This window comes from Rhinoderma darwinii, chromosome 2 (assembly GCF_050947455.1).
Source record: "Rhinoderma darwinii isolate aRhiDar2 chromosome 2, aRhiDar2.hap1, whole genome shotgun sequence".
In the NCBI taxonomy this organism is placed as follows: Eukaryota; Metazoa; Chordata; class Amphibia; order Anura; family Rhinodermatidae; genus Rhinoderma; species Rhinoderma darwinii.
Genome location: NC_134688.1, coordinates 56,074,201 through 56,091,315, shown reverse-complemented (window position 1 = coordinate 56,091,315; position 17,115 = coordinate 56,074,201). Strand labels below are relative to the sequence as shown.

Genomic DNA, 17,115 nt, shown 5'->3' with positions numbered 1-17,115 from the left:
GGCTCCATGCAAAATCTCACCTCGTGGGGTATCCTTGATCCTGAGGAGGGTGAGAGCTCAGCCGAAAACTACACGGGGGGAACTTGTTAATGATCTCAAGGCAGCTGGGACCAGTGTCACCAAGAAAACCATTGGTAACACATTACGCCGTAATGGATTCAAATCCTGGAGTGCTCGCAAGGTCCCCCTGCTCAAGAAGGCACATGTACAGGCCCGTCTGAAGTTTGCAAATGAACATCTGGATGATTCTGAGAGTGATTGGGAGAAGGTGCTGTGGTCAGATGAGACTAAAATTGAGCTCTTTGGCATTAACTCAACTCGCCGTGTTTGGAGGAAGAGAAATTCTGCCTATGACCCAAAGAACACCGTCCCCACTGTCAAGCATGGAGGTGGAAACATTATGTTTTGGGGGTGTTTCTCTGCAAAGGGCACAGGACTACTTCACCGCATCAATGGGAGAATGGATGGAGCCATGTACCGTCAAATCCTGAGTGACAACCTCCTTCCCTCCACCGGGACATTAAAAATGGCCCGTGGCTGGGTCTTCCAGCACAACAATGACCCGAAACATACAGCCAAGGCAACAAAGGAGTGGCTCAAAAAGAAGCACATTAAGGTCATGGAGTGGCCTAGCCAGTCTCCAGACCTTAATCCCATCGAAAACTTATGGAGGGAGCTGAAGATCCGAGTTGCCAAGCGACAGCCTCGAAATCTTAATGATTTACAGATGATCTGCAAAGAGGAGTGGGCCAAAATTCCATCTAACATGTGTGCAAACCTCATCATCAACTACAAAAAACGTCCGACTGCTGTGCTTGCCAACAAGGGTTTTGCCACCAAGTATTAAGTCTTGTTTGCCAAAGGGATCAAATACTTATTTCTCTGTGCACAATGCAAATAAATATATATAATTTTGACTTTGTGATTTTCTGTTTTTTTTTTATATAATCTATCTCTCACTGGTAAAATTAACCTAGCCTAAAAATTCTAGACTGTTCATGTCTTTGACAGTGGGCAAACTTACAAAATCAGCAGGGGATCAAATACTTATTTCCTTCACTGTGTGTATATATATATATATATATATATATATATATATATATATATATATATATATATATATATATATATACATACTATTGGGATTTGTGCGTATGGGAGGTTGTAGTTGTTAACAAAAAAGGAGAAAACTTCCAAGTTTAACCCCTTAATGACCAGCCTATTTTAAACCTTAATGACCAAGGTATTTTTTACGTTTTTCAATCGTCGCATTCCAAGAGCTATAACTTTTTTATTTTTGCGTCGACATAGCTGTATAAGGTCTTGTTTTTTACAAGACAAGTTGTATTTTTTAATAGCACCATTTTGAGGTACATAGACTTTATTGATTAACTTTTAATAACTTTTTTTTTGGGGGGAATAGAAAAAAACCCTGAAATTTCACCACTCTTTTTCGCATCCTAAATCTACGCTGTTTACCGTGTGGTATAAATAACACAATAATTTTATTCAGCGGGTTGTTACGATTACAACGATACCAAATTTGTATCGTTTTTGGATGTTTTACTACTTTTACACAGTAAAAACGCTTTTTTTTTTCAAAATTATTTGTTTTTGTGTCTCCATATTTGAAGAGCCATAACTTTTTTATTGTTCCGCCGATGCAGTTGTATGAGGGCTTTTTTTTGCGGGAAGACTTGTAGTTTTTATTAGTACCATTTTGGAGTAGATGCAACTTTTTGATCACTTTTTATCACATTTTTTTAAAGTCAGGATTCACAGAAAACAGCAATTTTTCCATAGTTTTTTATTTAATTTTTACGGCGTTCACCGTGCGGGTTAAATAAAGTAATAGCTTTATAGTCAGGGTCGTTATGGACACGGCGATACCAAATATGCATAACTTTTTTACTTTATTTTGGTTTTTTAATAGTAAAGCAGTTTGTAAGGGGAAAAAGTGTTTTTTTTTTCACATTTTTTTTAAATTAACTTTTATTAAACTTTTTTTTACTTTTTTTTACTAGTCCCATTAGGGGACTTCACTATGCGATCCTCCGATCGCTATTCTAATACACTGCTATACTTTTGTATTGCAGTGTATTACTGCCTGTCCGTGTAAAACGGACAGGCATCTGCTAGGACATGCCTCCGGCATGAACTAGCAGGCATTCACTACAGGCAGACCTGGAGGCCTTTATTAGGACCCCGGCTGCCATCGGAGACACAGACACTTGGTGATCTTATCACCGGGTGTCAGTGGGATGAGAGGGAGCTCCCTCCCTCTCTCCAAAACCACTCAGATGCGGCGCACGCTATTGAGCACCGCATCTGAGGGGTTAAACGGGCGAGATCGATACTTATATCGATCTCAGATGTTCGAGCAGGGACGCCCCCAGCCCTCAGCTACATCTGGCATTTCCTCACCTATTATGAACCATAAGTACAGTGTTCCTTAGATCAGGCTCTCCATGCTATCCTTGTGTGGATTTCCAGGCTCTGACACTGGACTGCACTTACTGCAGACCTAAATAGTCCAATGAGCAAATCTGTACTGATTTGGACTAGAGGAAAAATCTGCACTGGAGCAGGGAGTGAATGACAAATCCCTCTACAAATCCTACCTGATACACAATAGAAATCCAGCCCTGGGAAAGCCTCAGCAAACTAAGTTGTGCCGAGAAATCCAACTTTCCTGGATTCCTCCTTTCACCCATCTTAACCAGCCAGGTGAGAAATACACCCCTCCAATACTTTCCCAGACACAGGCTTACAATATGTATGTATGTATGTATGTATGTATGTATGTATGTGTATATATATATATATATATATGTAAAATATATTCTTAGATTATTCACCTAACGTTTTTTTCTTGTTTTTTATGTCTTATTGTTTGTCTTACAATTGTCGTAATTAGTAGATTTCTCTGAGGTTATTAATTCTGTAGTGAGTAAGAGCGGGTTGTTCTGGAGAGTGTTATAGTGTAAAATTAACATGACATCAAATCAAATAATAAAAATAATGGAGGCTCTAGGGAAGGTTTGTAAACGTGTTTCCCAGAAATTAGACCGCAAAATCCAACCTGCCCATTCCATCACAATTGTACCACACCACAAAGCATTGCATTACACTTACTCACTGTGCCGCAGAGGTTTCCTTTATGTGATTTATCACATGATTGGTTTAAGCACTTTCTCAGAGCTGCGTCTGGTTACAAAAATCATCATCTATGTTAATTTGGGAATAAAAAAATATTAATTTTGAAGAACTTGAGGCGAATGTTCCTATAGATAATCGGTGGGAAACTGAGCTTCTATTTGGGACCTCATGTCCTCAAGTTTTTTTTGTCATAGAATTTCAGAAGAATTGTTCTGTATTATTCACGCTGTGTGTTACAGAAAATGTAGACAGGACCACTATGTAGATAAATGTTCCTTACATTTGTGGTATCTTACACAAATCCTTTCTATATGTTCCTAGTGAATTGAACATACAAAATGCTACCAGTGTTATAAATCATAAATCTCCTTAAAAGAGTTGACTCGTTTAGAAAACCCATTATCGAATACTCTACTGGGGAATTCTGCAGTGGTCCTCATTCAGGATCCTTATATATTAGTTTGCAAAATGTATTTCTTTCTCTTAATTTCAATGAGCACCATATAATGATTTATTTCTCCTGTGGCAGCACTTCTGGGTCTCCCCACACATTACAACTGAACGCTGGGGGTCCCAGCAGCGGGATCCACTATGATCATATTATTATTGATGGATCTTACAAACAAAAAGGCAAAGTGAACAATCTCTTTAATGTAACTGGGTAGGACAACTGTATGAATAATGTTTTCCAAAAATATCCAACACCTTCCTGAAGCCTAAGTAGCAGGTTTAACATCTTAAAGGCGTTGTCCCCTCTGGACATCCACTTTTTTAAAGCAAGCCGTCTGAGTCTGGCTGCAGAAACCCCTAGCGAACTGAGGATGACCATGCATTTCATGTAGTATTACATCCCACCCATTCGTGCAAAGTTCACCAAAGCAGTAGCTGCTGTTTGCAGTTGATCTTCACTGACCTGGTGCAAAGTCTCAGCAAGCTATTAATGCTACAGACATATTGGGACTTGTCATTTGACAGCAGATGGAGAACCAGAGGACCATAGATGTAAATGGCCAACCCAGATGCATGTAAGCATTAAAAGCACACATTCAGTAATATATAGGTATTGACACCCCACTTGTGACGCCACCATAGTGAAATGCGAACCTTCATTATTGACTTTAAGGGGATGCAAATCTGTCCTGATCATGTGGTGATCACACGGGTCTTTGGCTTATTACAAGACACATCTCTGTTAAATGTGCTGAACTTTAAATTCAGATGCAGCAGAGTTTTCCCACAACAGATTTTTCTGCTTGTCCGCAGCAAAGTTTGCAGATTTGAATGGGTGGATTTGGCATTTCTGGGGCCCCAAGCAAAGTAATATATAGGGGCCCTAACCAAAGACATCTGTAGAGAGTGTTAAGGGGGTTTTACACTGGGCGATTATCGTGCAGACAAGCATTCATAGCACCTTCGTTGCCGAAAATGGCCCTGTGTAAACAGGGCAACGATCAGCAGATGAACGAGCAAACGCTCCATTATCTGCTGATCGTATCGTTTTAAAAAAGTAAAATATCGTTGTTAGAAGCACATCTCCCTGTAAACAAGGAGACGCGCCGCCGACACGATAATAATGGATGGGGATGAGCGATCGGAGTAACGACCTCTCGTCTCCATCCATATCTCCGTGTGACAGGAGCAAACGAGCGCCGGTCAAGGATGTCTCGTTGATCGGTGCTTGCTGCACCGGCCTATTATCGGCTGGTGTAATAGGGCCTTTACACACATTGCCCCCCGTAGATAGTGCCACACAATGCCCCTGATAAATAGTGCCCCAAAAAGTTCCCCATTTATTGCCACCTGCAGACATTGCTATACACACACTGCTCCTGGTAGATAGTGCCACACACAATGCATCTGGTAGTGTGTGTGTATTGATACACAAAGTTTATTAGAGAATCGCATAACTTTTCATTCTACAATGAATAAGCTTTGGAGAATCTGAAATACTTCTTTAATTATGGAGGTCTGAAATAAATAGGGAACAGCGACCATTTCCATAAAGCCTCCTTTCATTATTAGAAGAATGATTTACCACCTATGTTATGGAGATCATCATAAACATGTGGCAGAATGAAGTTACTAAGTGCATAATGACTAATTTAGATGAATTGTTGGATGAAGTGGGTTTTTCGTCCATAAGAGATAAGGATGAGTGTAATTTATCCAGCTTAGAAATCCCCACTTTTGTGAGATCACCTAGCAATGATAAAACATCTTTATGGGTAACCACCCTGCGCATATTATTATTATATGGGATTTATACATAGCATTTATCCCTGGTGTCACAATGACTTATAGCTCCTGTAGGCCTGATACAAACCAGAGGCAACATACCGAAGGAACCCTTTTGTCTTTGTTTGTCTCCAAGATGAAGATAAAAATCAATTTTCCATTAAGCACATTACACATTCATATATATCAAACTTATCAGGGAACTTTCCCAAGCATAGTCTTTCATAATGCAATGCATTAGTAGATTGTCATGTTCACATCCAGCCTGTGTCTATGGAAATTACAGAGTGTTTTGTTTTTTTTATAAAGTTAATAGTATGACATTTTATGATAATTGTATATGATGAATTAAGCAGAAAAGATACATAAAGCTCCTTGAAAGCATGCTGAATAAGATGTGACCAACTATGGTTAGACAGAAGTATAGTATAACCTTAAAAAAGAAGTATTTTGTTCCAGACATAGAATAAATCAAGATGTGTATCTTATAGCACTGACGCCTACTGCCACTCAATTACTTGGCGGGTTTAAGAATTGTTTCATTTTATTGGTAAATTTATGTGCTGAACTGTTTATTGCAAGATATCTTGGGTGGCATGGAACTACTGGTGGTAATATAGCAAATATGAAAGTGAATTTAACCTTATAAATAATCTTCCACCATGGCATAAGTAGGCCTTTTAAGCCTCATACAGATATATATATAATTGTCCTTTCAAACCTCCACTATTAAGGTGCCAATACACTTAGTAAACTTTTGGCCAAATGCTCGTTCCGTCGGCTGCTATTGCTCCCAAGTTCACCATTAACATGCACGCTTGGCTCAGCCGTGCATTCATGTTTATTTTAATTTGGAGAGGGGAATAAACCATTGCCACACACCCAGGGCCGGCCTTAGGTTGGATGGTGCGCTGTGTGGGACTCTCTACTGCTGCCCTCCACAAATACAGGCAAATATATGTCACTTAGAAATTTCCTTATTTTTGAAAGAAAAGCACAGATTTTTTCAATGAAGATAACATTAAATTAATCAGAAATACACTCTATACATTGTGAATGTGCTAAATGACTATTCTAGCTGCAAATGTCTGTTTTTTTAATGCAATATCTACATAGGTGTATAGAGGCCCATTTCCAGCAACCATCACTCCAGTGTTCTAATGGTACATTGTGTTTGCTAACTGTGTTAGAAGGCTAATGGATGATTAGAAAACACTTGAAAACCCTTGTGCAATTATGTTAGCACCGCTGTAAACAGTTTTGCTGTTTAGAGGAGCTATAAAACTGACCATCCTTTGAGCTAGTTGAGAATCTGGAGCATTACATTTGTGGATTCGATTAAACTCTCCAAATGGCTAGAAAAAGAGAGCTTTCATGTGAAACTTGACAGTCTATTCTTGTTCTTAGAAATGAAGGCTATTCCATGCGAGAAATTGCCAAGAAACTGAAGATTTCCTACAACAGTGTGTACTACTCCCTTCAGAGGACAGCACACACAGGCTCTAACCAGAGTAGAAAGAGAAGTGGGAGGCCCCGCTGCACAACTGAGCAACAAGACAAGTACATTAGAGTCTCTAGTTTCAGGAATAGACGCCTCACAGGTCCTCAACTGGCAGCTTCATTAAATAGTACCCGCAAAATGCCAGTGTCAACATCTACAGTGAAGAGGCGACTCCGGGATGCTGGCCTTCAGGGCAGAGTGGCAAAGAAAAAGCCATATCTGAGACTGGCTAATAAAAGGATAGCGGAAGATTGGAAAAAAGTGTTATGGACAGACGAATCGAAGTTTGAGGTGTTTGGATCACACAGAAGAACATTTGTGAGACGCAGAACAACTGAAAAGATGCTGGAAGAGTGCCTGACGCCATCTGTCAAGCATGGTGGAGGTAATGTGATGGTCTGGGGTTGCTTTGGTGCTGGTAAAGTGGGAGATTTGTACAAGGTAAAAGGGATTTTGAATAAGGAAGGCTATCACTCCATTTTGCAACGCCATGCCATACCCTGTGGACAGCGCTTGATTGGAGCCAATTTCATCCTACAACAGGACAATGACCCAAAGCACACCTCCAAATTATGCAAGAACTATTTAGGGAAGAAGCAGGCAGCTGGTATTCTATCTGTAATGGAGTGGCCAGCGCAGTCACCAGATCTCAACCGCATAGAGCTGTTGTGGGAGCAGCTTGACCGTATGGTACGCAAGAAGTGCCCATCAAGCCAATCCAACTTGTGGGAGGGGCTTCTGGAAGCATGGGGTGAAATTTCTCCCGATTACCTCAGCAAATTAACAGCTAGAATGCCAAAGGTCTGCAATGCTGTAATTGCTGTAAATGGAGCATTCTTTGACGAAAGCAAAGTTTGAAGGAGAAAATTATTATTTCAAATAAAAATCATTATTTCTAACCTTGTCAATGTCTTGACTATATTTTCTAGTCATTTTGCAACTCATTTGATAAATAGAAGTGTGAGTTTTCATGGACAACACAAAATTGTCAAAAATAGCATACGTACATTACAGACACATATATATATATATATATATATATATATATATACACACACACTGGAACATATACACACAGACATATGTACACAGAAAGGCACTTACCATCTCTCCTCCTGCACAGGCTTCTTGCAGGATGAGCTGTGGGAGGAGCATCATACTCTGCTCTGCTTCCTCAGTGTGTGTAATGAGGAGCAGAGAAAATAGAGTTCAAACGGCCTGCACATTGGCGCCCCCTACATGCTGGGAGGCTGCAGCGCCCTGTACACTCGCACATATTGTACACCCCTAAGGCCAGCCCTGCACACACCTATAGCATCAGTTTATCTCCCGCAAGATTAAAGTATGAAATCCAACATGCCCGATACTTCTTTCTACCGACATCTGCCATCGGAGAAGAGTCAGGACTCGAGATCCCCATATATATTAGACCCCTGAACCTGGCAGGTTCGACTGACATTCATTTATTGTGTATAAGCAATAGAAAGGACTTTAGTAGATGTTTGCAGATAATAAATTCACATTGATCCCTATGCAATGTGAAGTGAATAGATTATACAATAGTTTATTTGCTGGAACAGACACATGCAACAACAATGTATAATCAGGATTATGTTTCAACAACAAGAAAGAGAAATTACATTAGACAAATATATACGGACTTCCCCAGACCAAATTTTTTTTATTTGTATTAAATAATTAAAAATAATCAAACTAAGAGCTAAGGTAATTTACTAAATATGTCATCACACAGAAATTATTAAAATTACAATCTCTTATTGTCTGTAATGTTTTATTCTATGTGGGGAATTTAACAACATTTCTATAAAAGTCGCAAACAGACTAGAAGTCACACAAATTGAGACGTGTGCCTTTTAAAGGGGTTTTCCCATCAGGGACATTTATGACATTTCCACAGAATATGTCATAAACAGGAGCGGATTAAGGGTACCATGGGCCCTGGGCAGTTCACAAAGTGTGCCCCCCCCCCCCGCCCTCTCCCCGAACTTTGAAGACGCTGTACAGTATATTTGCAGATTTCAGTTTAGGTGGCCACAGTTTTGAATTTGCTGTAAAAGCAGAATGAGACATACAGAAGAGTAAAAAGCAGAATACTTTGAGACCCTAAAGAGGTCAGGAGCTTTAAATTGTTAGTGATTTCCTGAAAAAAAAAAAAAAATCTGCTGTACGTGAATATAAAGAACCAGTCCTTGTTGTTTAAACCCTTTAAGTCCAAGCCATTTTTAGTTTTTTTCATTTTCGTTTTCCACTCGCTGTTTCCGCAACCCCTATTCACTTCTATAGGACTTACGGAAACAACGTAGCTCAGCGAGCTACGCTGTTTTCATCTAACATGGTTGGAAATCACATGCTTCAATCACGACCACAGCATCTGAGGCGTTGAAAAGAGGGGGGCGGCCCCCTCCGACAGCTCGTCGCCCCCCCCTGGAGTGAGATCGGGGGGTGATGATGGTTGTTATGGCAGCCCAGAGGCCTAATGAGGGCCCCCCGGGCTGTCTTCACTCTGCCTCTGCTAAGCCCTGCCTGTGGCAGGGCTTAACAGATTCCTGTAGAAATGACGAATGACGAATAACTGTAATACGTTATTATTGCAGTATATTGTACCAGCAATCTAACAATCGCTGCTTCAAGTCCCCTAGGGGGGGGGGGGGTAGTAAAGTGTGTTTAAAAAAAAAACCTTTTCCCATTTTCCCCCTAAAGTAATGTAAAAAATAAACAAAATTGGTATTGCTGTGTGCGTAAAAGTCTGAACTATTACATTATAGCATTATTTAAAGCACATGGCGAACACCATAAAAAATGTAAAACGCCAAAATCGCTATTTTATTTGTCAACTTAGCTTTCAAAAATGTTTTAATAAAAAGTGAAAAAATAGGTCTACGTACCAAAAAATGCAATAAAAACTACAGCTTGTCCTGCAAAAAATAAGCCCACACACTGCTGAAACGGTAAAAAAATTAAAAAGTTATGGCTCTCAGAATGTGGCGACACAAAACATTTTTTTTTTTTAACAAAAAGTTTATTATCAATAAAACTAGTAAAATATAAAAAAAACCTATATAAATTTGGTATCACCGTAATCGTATTGAGTCACAGAATAGAGATAAGTTGTAGTTTTTACTGCACGGTGAAAGACGTAAAAACAAAACCCAAAAAACAATTCAGGAATCTTCGTTTTTCCATTTTCAGCCCACAAGGAATTTATTTTCAGTTTCCCAGTACAGTATATGGAACTATAAATGGTACCAGAAGAAACTACAACTCCTCCCGCAAAATATAAGCCCTCACACCGCTCTATTGACGGAAAAAGAAAAAAGTTATGGCTCTTGAAATGCGGGGGAGTGAAAACGAAAATCAAAAATCAAAAAATGGCTTCATCCCGAAGAGATTAATATTGACACATTCTAAATAAATTTCCCCCTGTGTCTTTTGAGATGAAGCAGTGCTTTCTGTCTCACTCAGAGCAGGAAATCCCAGCATGATCTGGAGCACCAATCAGCAGCTACATTACAAGCAGTCTGGATTCCCTATTTGTATACAGCTGAGGAAACATCCATCCCATAATTACATTTATGCCCAGAAGGAAAACTGCATTTTATTTGTAGGATGAAACACCCATAGAGTATTTACAGGGCACAAAAATATATCTATCTTGATGGACTACTGACAACTTGCTCCATCCTCATATAGTATGATTTTATTTTTCTGTTTAAAAACCTTTAAGACATTTGTAGTAAACGGTAGCAAACCACTCTTCTATTGAAGTACAGCTCACCCGGATTAGAGTTGAAAAGTATAGACTTTATGCGTGAAATTATCTCTATGCAATGTGACTGAAATAATCTTACTGTTTGTAATATTTTTTTCTAAGGACAATGTTATATTTGAAAGGCTATCAAGAGAATCCCAGTACATGGAGCAGACGTTAAATCATCTCGAACAATTTGCTTCTGAAGGTAAATAATGTCATTCTTATTGCTATTATTTACATTTCTTACAATTGTTCAACAATATGGTTAAACTGGTCTTGGATTGTATTTTGGTACATTGTAATATAAATATATATATATATATATATATATATATGTGTATGTATATGTACATGTACAGATGTGTCTTTCCTTACCTTTCCTCTTATCTTCACATATCCTGATATATGTTGCGCAAGATGACCAGTTATAAAAAAACAACATGATTTCACGATACTCTGTCACGAGATGTCTATGCCATATGTGTCTATGTGTGGCCACCTAGTAGTTATTATGTGAATTGCAGCCTGTCAAAGGTTTTGCTGGCATGTCACAATATTGTATTGAATTGGTTTCATGGGAAATTGAAGTCCTTAACCAAAATCAAGCCAAGGTTCGGGTGGACACATCTGTATATATAACTAATATATAAGTTGCCATTCTGTACTATAGTGGTGGTTAAATAAATACAACAACAGCAAAACTAAAGTCAAAGTTGGGACCAGGATGTAACCAATTTCAGTATACAGACTGTAGAAAGGGGGAACAATGGATATGACATTTGATACACCAGAGATATAGGCTAGTGACAAGACTTATAAGACAATCAGAGGCAAACCTGTCAAGAAGCCAGAAGACAAACTGGAACCATGAGGCCAAGGATATAACCAACTTGAGTGTACAGACAGCAGAAAGGGGGAACAACAAATATGACATTGGATAAGCCATTGGATAAACCAGAGATGTAGGCTAGAGACAAGAGTGAGAAGATAATCAGAGGCAAACTGGCGAGAAGCCAGAGGAAAAACTGGAACCGTGAGGCCAAGAACCGACTTACGGTTTGTCAGGAACAGGATGCACAAATAAGTCAGGAGAGAATGCTAGTGAGGAACAAGAAGCTCAAACAATGAACACCTGAAATTTGTGGGTATTTGCCTCTTACGGAAGTCACTAATGTGCTTTAATCTGCTGCATTCGCCTTTTTTTGGTCTTCAGCAGAAGTCTGTCATGGATGCCCCATGTCGGGTGGAGTGGGTACTCAGCTGTCTAATAACAGCCGGACTCCTGCTCTAACAGTTGGGATCGGAGGAACCTCTGATCGTGGCCGTTTAACCTCTCAGATGCTGCGGTCAAGAGAGGCCATGATATTTAACTGGTTTCAGAGGTAGGGGGCTCCCTTTGTCATCCCATTGGTGTAACACCTAATAAAAGCGCCAGGTCTGCCATCATTGTATTCCTATTATATAATATATTATGTATTATATATAATAGTATGCTTGTCAGTTTTACACTGGCAGACATAATACACTGCACTGCATAAGTAGTTCAATGTATTATATAAGGGACATAGAATCATTTGATCTAAGTCCCCTTGTGGGACTTATAGATGTTGGAAATAAAATTTCAATAAAGTCTAATGAAAAAAAATCCCAAGTTAAAAAAAACAAAACACGTTTTCCCCTTACAAAACACTTTTTTTTTAAAATAAAAAACAAACAAACCACACAATTGTTATCACTATATCTGTGACAACCCATTGTCATGTTATTTATGCTTTATATTAAACACCATGAAAAAAACGAAAAAACAAATGCCAGAGTTCCTTGGGGTTTTTATCCACCTCCCAAAAAAAATTGAAATAAAAGCAATCAAAAAGTTGCATGTACCCTAAAGGGGAGTTCACACAGAGTTTTTTGACTAGTTTTTTTACGCGGAAACCACGCCGCAAAACGCAAAAAAAAATGTCCGAAAATGTCTCCCATTGACGGAATTTTGAGGCAGATTTTCCTACTGCAAAAAACTCTGTGTGAACCCAGCCTTAAATGAAACCAATGAAAACTAAAGCTCTTCCCACAAAAAACAAGCCCACACACAGCTACGTATACAGAAAAATAAAAATGTTCTTTAACCCCTTCCCGACATACGCCGTATATATACGGCGCTGTCGGGAGGTGGTTCCCGCAAAGCGCCGTATATATACGGCGCAGTGATGGTGCGGGCTCAGAAGCAGAGCCGGCACTATCACTGCGGGGTGACAGCTGTATTATACAGCTGCCACCCTCCTGTAACTGCCAGGACCGGAGCTACTCTCCGATCCGGCAGATTAACCCCTCAGATGCTGCGCTCAATACCCGATCGGCAACCCAGTGATGCCTTGTACGGGAGCCGATGAGGACCCGCCTGCGGCGTGTCCTCATAGGCTTGCTGTCAGTGAATAACTGACAGCGCTAATACACTGCACTACGTATGTAGTGCAGTGGATTAGAGTAGCGATCGGGGCATCAGGCCCTCATGTCCCCTAGTGGGACAAGTAAAAAAAGTAAAAAAAAGTAAATAAAAATGTGGTAAAACAATAAAAACACACACATTTCAAATAAAAATAAAGCTAAACTGACTTTTTTCCCATAGTAAGTATTTTATTATGGGAAAAACCGTAAAAATAAAAAAACCTATACATAATTGGTATCGCCGCGTCCGTAACGACCCAAACTACAAAACTATTATGTAATTTATCCCGCACGGTGAACGCGGTAAAAAAAAAACATGAAAAACAGCGCCAGAATCTTTGTTTTTAGGTCACATCTCCTTCCAAAAAATGCTATAAAAAGTGATCAAAAAGTCACATTTACTCCAAAATAGTACTAATAAAAAACGCCAATCCGTGCCGCAAAAAATAATCCCTGACACCGCTTTGTGCACGCAAAAATAATAAAGTTATGGGTCTTAGAATATGTCGACAGAGAAAACAAATGATTTTATAAAAAAAGTGATTTTATTGTGCAAAAGCCGCAATACATAAAAAAAACTATATAAATTTGGTATCGCCGTAATCGTATCGACCCACAGAATAAAGCTAACATGTAATCTAGGGCGCACTGTGGATGCAGAGAAAAAAAAACAATAAAAAACTATTCCAGAATTGCTTGTTTTTGGTAATTTCCTTTACCAAAAAATGAAATAAAAAGTGATCAAAAAGTCGTATGTGTTCTAAAATGGTACCAATAAAATCTACAGCCCGTCTGGCAAAAAACAAGCCCGCACACCTCTCAATCAACTGAAAAATAAAAAAGTTACGGCACTAGTAATGCGGTGATGAAAAAAATCTCAATGCGCAGGCCGGAGGGGAACATTCCTTCAGTTTCAGGGCCCTAGTATTTAGGAACTAGGAAAGGGCAGGGACATAGCACATCCGCTGGAAGCGAGGGCGCCCGTATTATATCAGCGCAAAACTTTCCCAGTAATATTTCCCAAACTACGAAGGAGAAAAAGTCCCCAAAAGGTGCAGAGCGTTACAAAGGAGGGATAAGAAAGAAAACCGTTTATCAGTGTGACACCGGCCTGCGCATAACGGATCGCTTCACATCGTAACACACATCTATGGATAATTGTATTATTTACCCCATGATTATACCCTCCTATTATGCCCTGATATACTCCGCACAGATTACATATGCCACCACATTATAAGCTGAAATACCAGCAAAACCCCAAACAGAACTATTACCAAGCAAAATCCATGCTCAAAATGGCGGTCTTTCCCTTCTTAGCCCTACAGTGTGCCCAAACAGCAATTTATGGCCACAAGTAAGGCATTACCATGCCCGGGAGAACCCGCTTAACAATTTATGGGGTAAGATTCTCTAGGGGCACAACATCTTGTGCGGTGAATGGGCAGATCAGTGGAGAAATTGCAATTTTCACTTTGCACCATCCACTGCGTATTCATTTCTGAAAAACACCTGTGGAGTCTAAATTCTCACTACATCCCTTGATAAATGCCTTTAGGGGTGTAGTTTCTAAAACGGGGTCACTTTTGTTTGGTACATCAGGGGTTTTGCAAATGCAACATGGCATCCGCAACCCATTCCAGCAAAATCTACGCTCCAAAAGATAAATACCGCTCCTTTTCTTCTGAATGCTCCCATATATGTAAACAGTCGATTATAACCACATATGGGGTGTTACCGTACTCGGGAGAAATTACTTTACAAATGTTGGGGTGCTTTTTCTTCTCTATTCCTTGTAAAAATGAAAAATGTGTATCTAAAACGACATCTTGTTGGAAAAAAAAAATATTTTTCATTTTCATGGCTTAATTCTAATTAATTCAGCAAAAAACCTTTGGGATCAAAATTTTCACTATACCCCTAGATGATTCCTCAGGGGGTGCAGTTTCCCAAATGGTGTCACTTTTGGGGTGTTTCCACTGTACTAGTACTACAGGGGCTCAGCAAATATGACATGACACCCAGAAACCATTCCAAAATCCAAATGGTGCTCCTTCCATTCTGAGCCCTACCGTGTGTCCAAACAGATGTTTGTGACCACATGTGGGGTATTATTTTACTCGGGAGAAGTTGCTTTACAAATGTTGTGGTGCTTTTTCTCCTTCAGTCCTTGTGGAAATGAAAAAAAAATACCTAAACCTACATTTTCTTTGAAAAAATGTAGATTTTCATTTTTACGGCCTAGTTACAATAAGTTCTGTAAAAAACCTGTGGGGTAAAACTGCTCACTCTACCCCTAGATAATTCCCTCATGGGGTGTAGTTTCCAAAATGGGGTCACTTGTTGGGGGTTTCCACTGTTTTGTCCCCTCAGGAGCTTTGCAAATGTGACATGGCCTCCGCAAACCATTCCTGCTAAATTTGAGTTCCAAAAGCCAAATGGCGCACTTTCCCTTCTCAGCCTCGCCGTGTGTCCAAACAGCCGTTTATTACCACATGTGGGGTATTGTTTTACTCGGGAGAAATTTCTTTACAAATTTTATGGTGCTTTTTCTCCTTTAGTCCTTGTGGAAATGAAAAAAAATTAGCTAAACCTACATTTTATTTGAAAAAATGTAGATTTTCATTTTCACAGCCTACTTGCAAAAATTTCTGCAAAAAACCTGTGGGGTCAAAATGCTCACTATACCCTAGATAATTTCCTCAAAGGGTATAGTTTCCAAAATGGGGTCACTTGTTGGGGGTTTCCACTGTTTTGTCACCTCAGGGGCTTTGCAAATGCGACATGGCCTCCGCAAACCATTCCTGCTAAATTTGAGCTCCAAGAGCCAAATGGCGCTCTTTCCCTTCTAAGCCCTGCCGTGTGTCCAAACAACCGTTTATTACCACATGTGGGGTATTGTTTTACTCGGGAGAAATTGCTCTACAAATGTTGTGGTGCTTTTTCTCCTTTAGTCCTCGTGGAAATGAAAAAAAATTAGCTAAACCTACATTTTATTTGAAAAAATGTAGATTTTCATTTTCATGGCCTAGTTCCAAAAATGTTTGCAAAAAAACTGGCCGGTCAAAATGCTTGCTACACCCCTAGATAAATTCTTCGAGGGGTGTAGTTTCCCAAATGGAGTCACTTTTGGGGGGTTTCCACTGTTTTAGTTCCACTAGACCTGTTCAAAGCTGACATGGTGCCTAAAATATATTCTAATAAAAAGGAGGCCCAAAATCCACTAGGTGCTCCTTTGCTTCTGAGGCCGGTGCTTCAGTCCAGTAGCACGCTACGGCCACATGTGGGATATTTCCTAAAACTGCAGAACCTGGGCAATAAATATTGAGTTGCATTTCTTGGGTAAAACCTTCTGTGGTACAAAAAAAATGGATTCAAAATGAATTTCTGGAAAAAAATAATGAACTTTGTAAATTTCACCTCTACTTTGCCTTAATTCCTGCGCAATGTCTAAAGGGTTAAGAAACTTTCTAAATGCTGTTTTGAATACTTTGAGGGGTGCAGTTTTTAAAATGGGGTGACTTATTGGCGGTTTCTAATATCTAAGGACCTCAAAGCCACTTCACAACTGAACTGGCCCCTGTAAAAATAGCATTTTGAAATTTTCTTGAAAATGTGAGAAATTGCTGCTAAAGTTCTAAGCCTTGTAACGTCCTAGAAAAATAAAATGATGATCAAAAAACGATGCCAATCTAAAGTAGACATATGGGGGATGTTAATTAGCAACAATTTTGTGTGGTATAACTGCCTGTCTTACAAGCAGATGCATTTAAATTGAGAAAAATGTTAATTTTTGCAATTTTTCGCTAAATTTTGGTGTTTTTCACAATAAATACTGAATGTATCGGGCAAATTTTGCCAGTAACATAAAGTCCAATGTGTCACGAGAAAACAATCTCAGAATCGCTTGGATAGGTAAAAGCATTCCGGAGTTATTACCACATAAAGTGACACATGTCAGATTTGAAAAATGAGGCTCTGTCAGGAAGGTCAAAAGTGGCCA

General features: G+C 39.4%; 1 protein-coding gene across 2 annotated transcripts in view; it reads left to right on the top strand.

Annotated features, from left to right (window-relative positions):
* The window catches only part of ATP8A2 (ATPase phospholipid transporting 8A2), an 861,270-nt gene that overhangs the window by 270,965 nt on the left and 573,190 nt on the right, over window positions 1-17,115 (top strand). For both annotated transcript variants that reach the window (XM_075851660.1, XM_075851661.1), the window contains one exon: window positions 10,788-10,872. In XM_075851660.1, coding sequence (XP_075707775.1) covers window positions 10,788-10,872 — 85 coding nt within the window. The remainder of the gene's footprint in view (window positions 1-10,787; window positions 10,873-17,115) is intronic.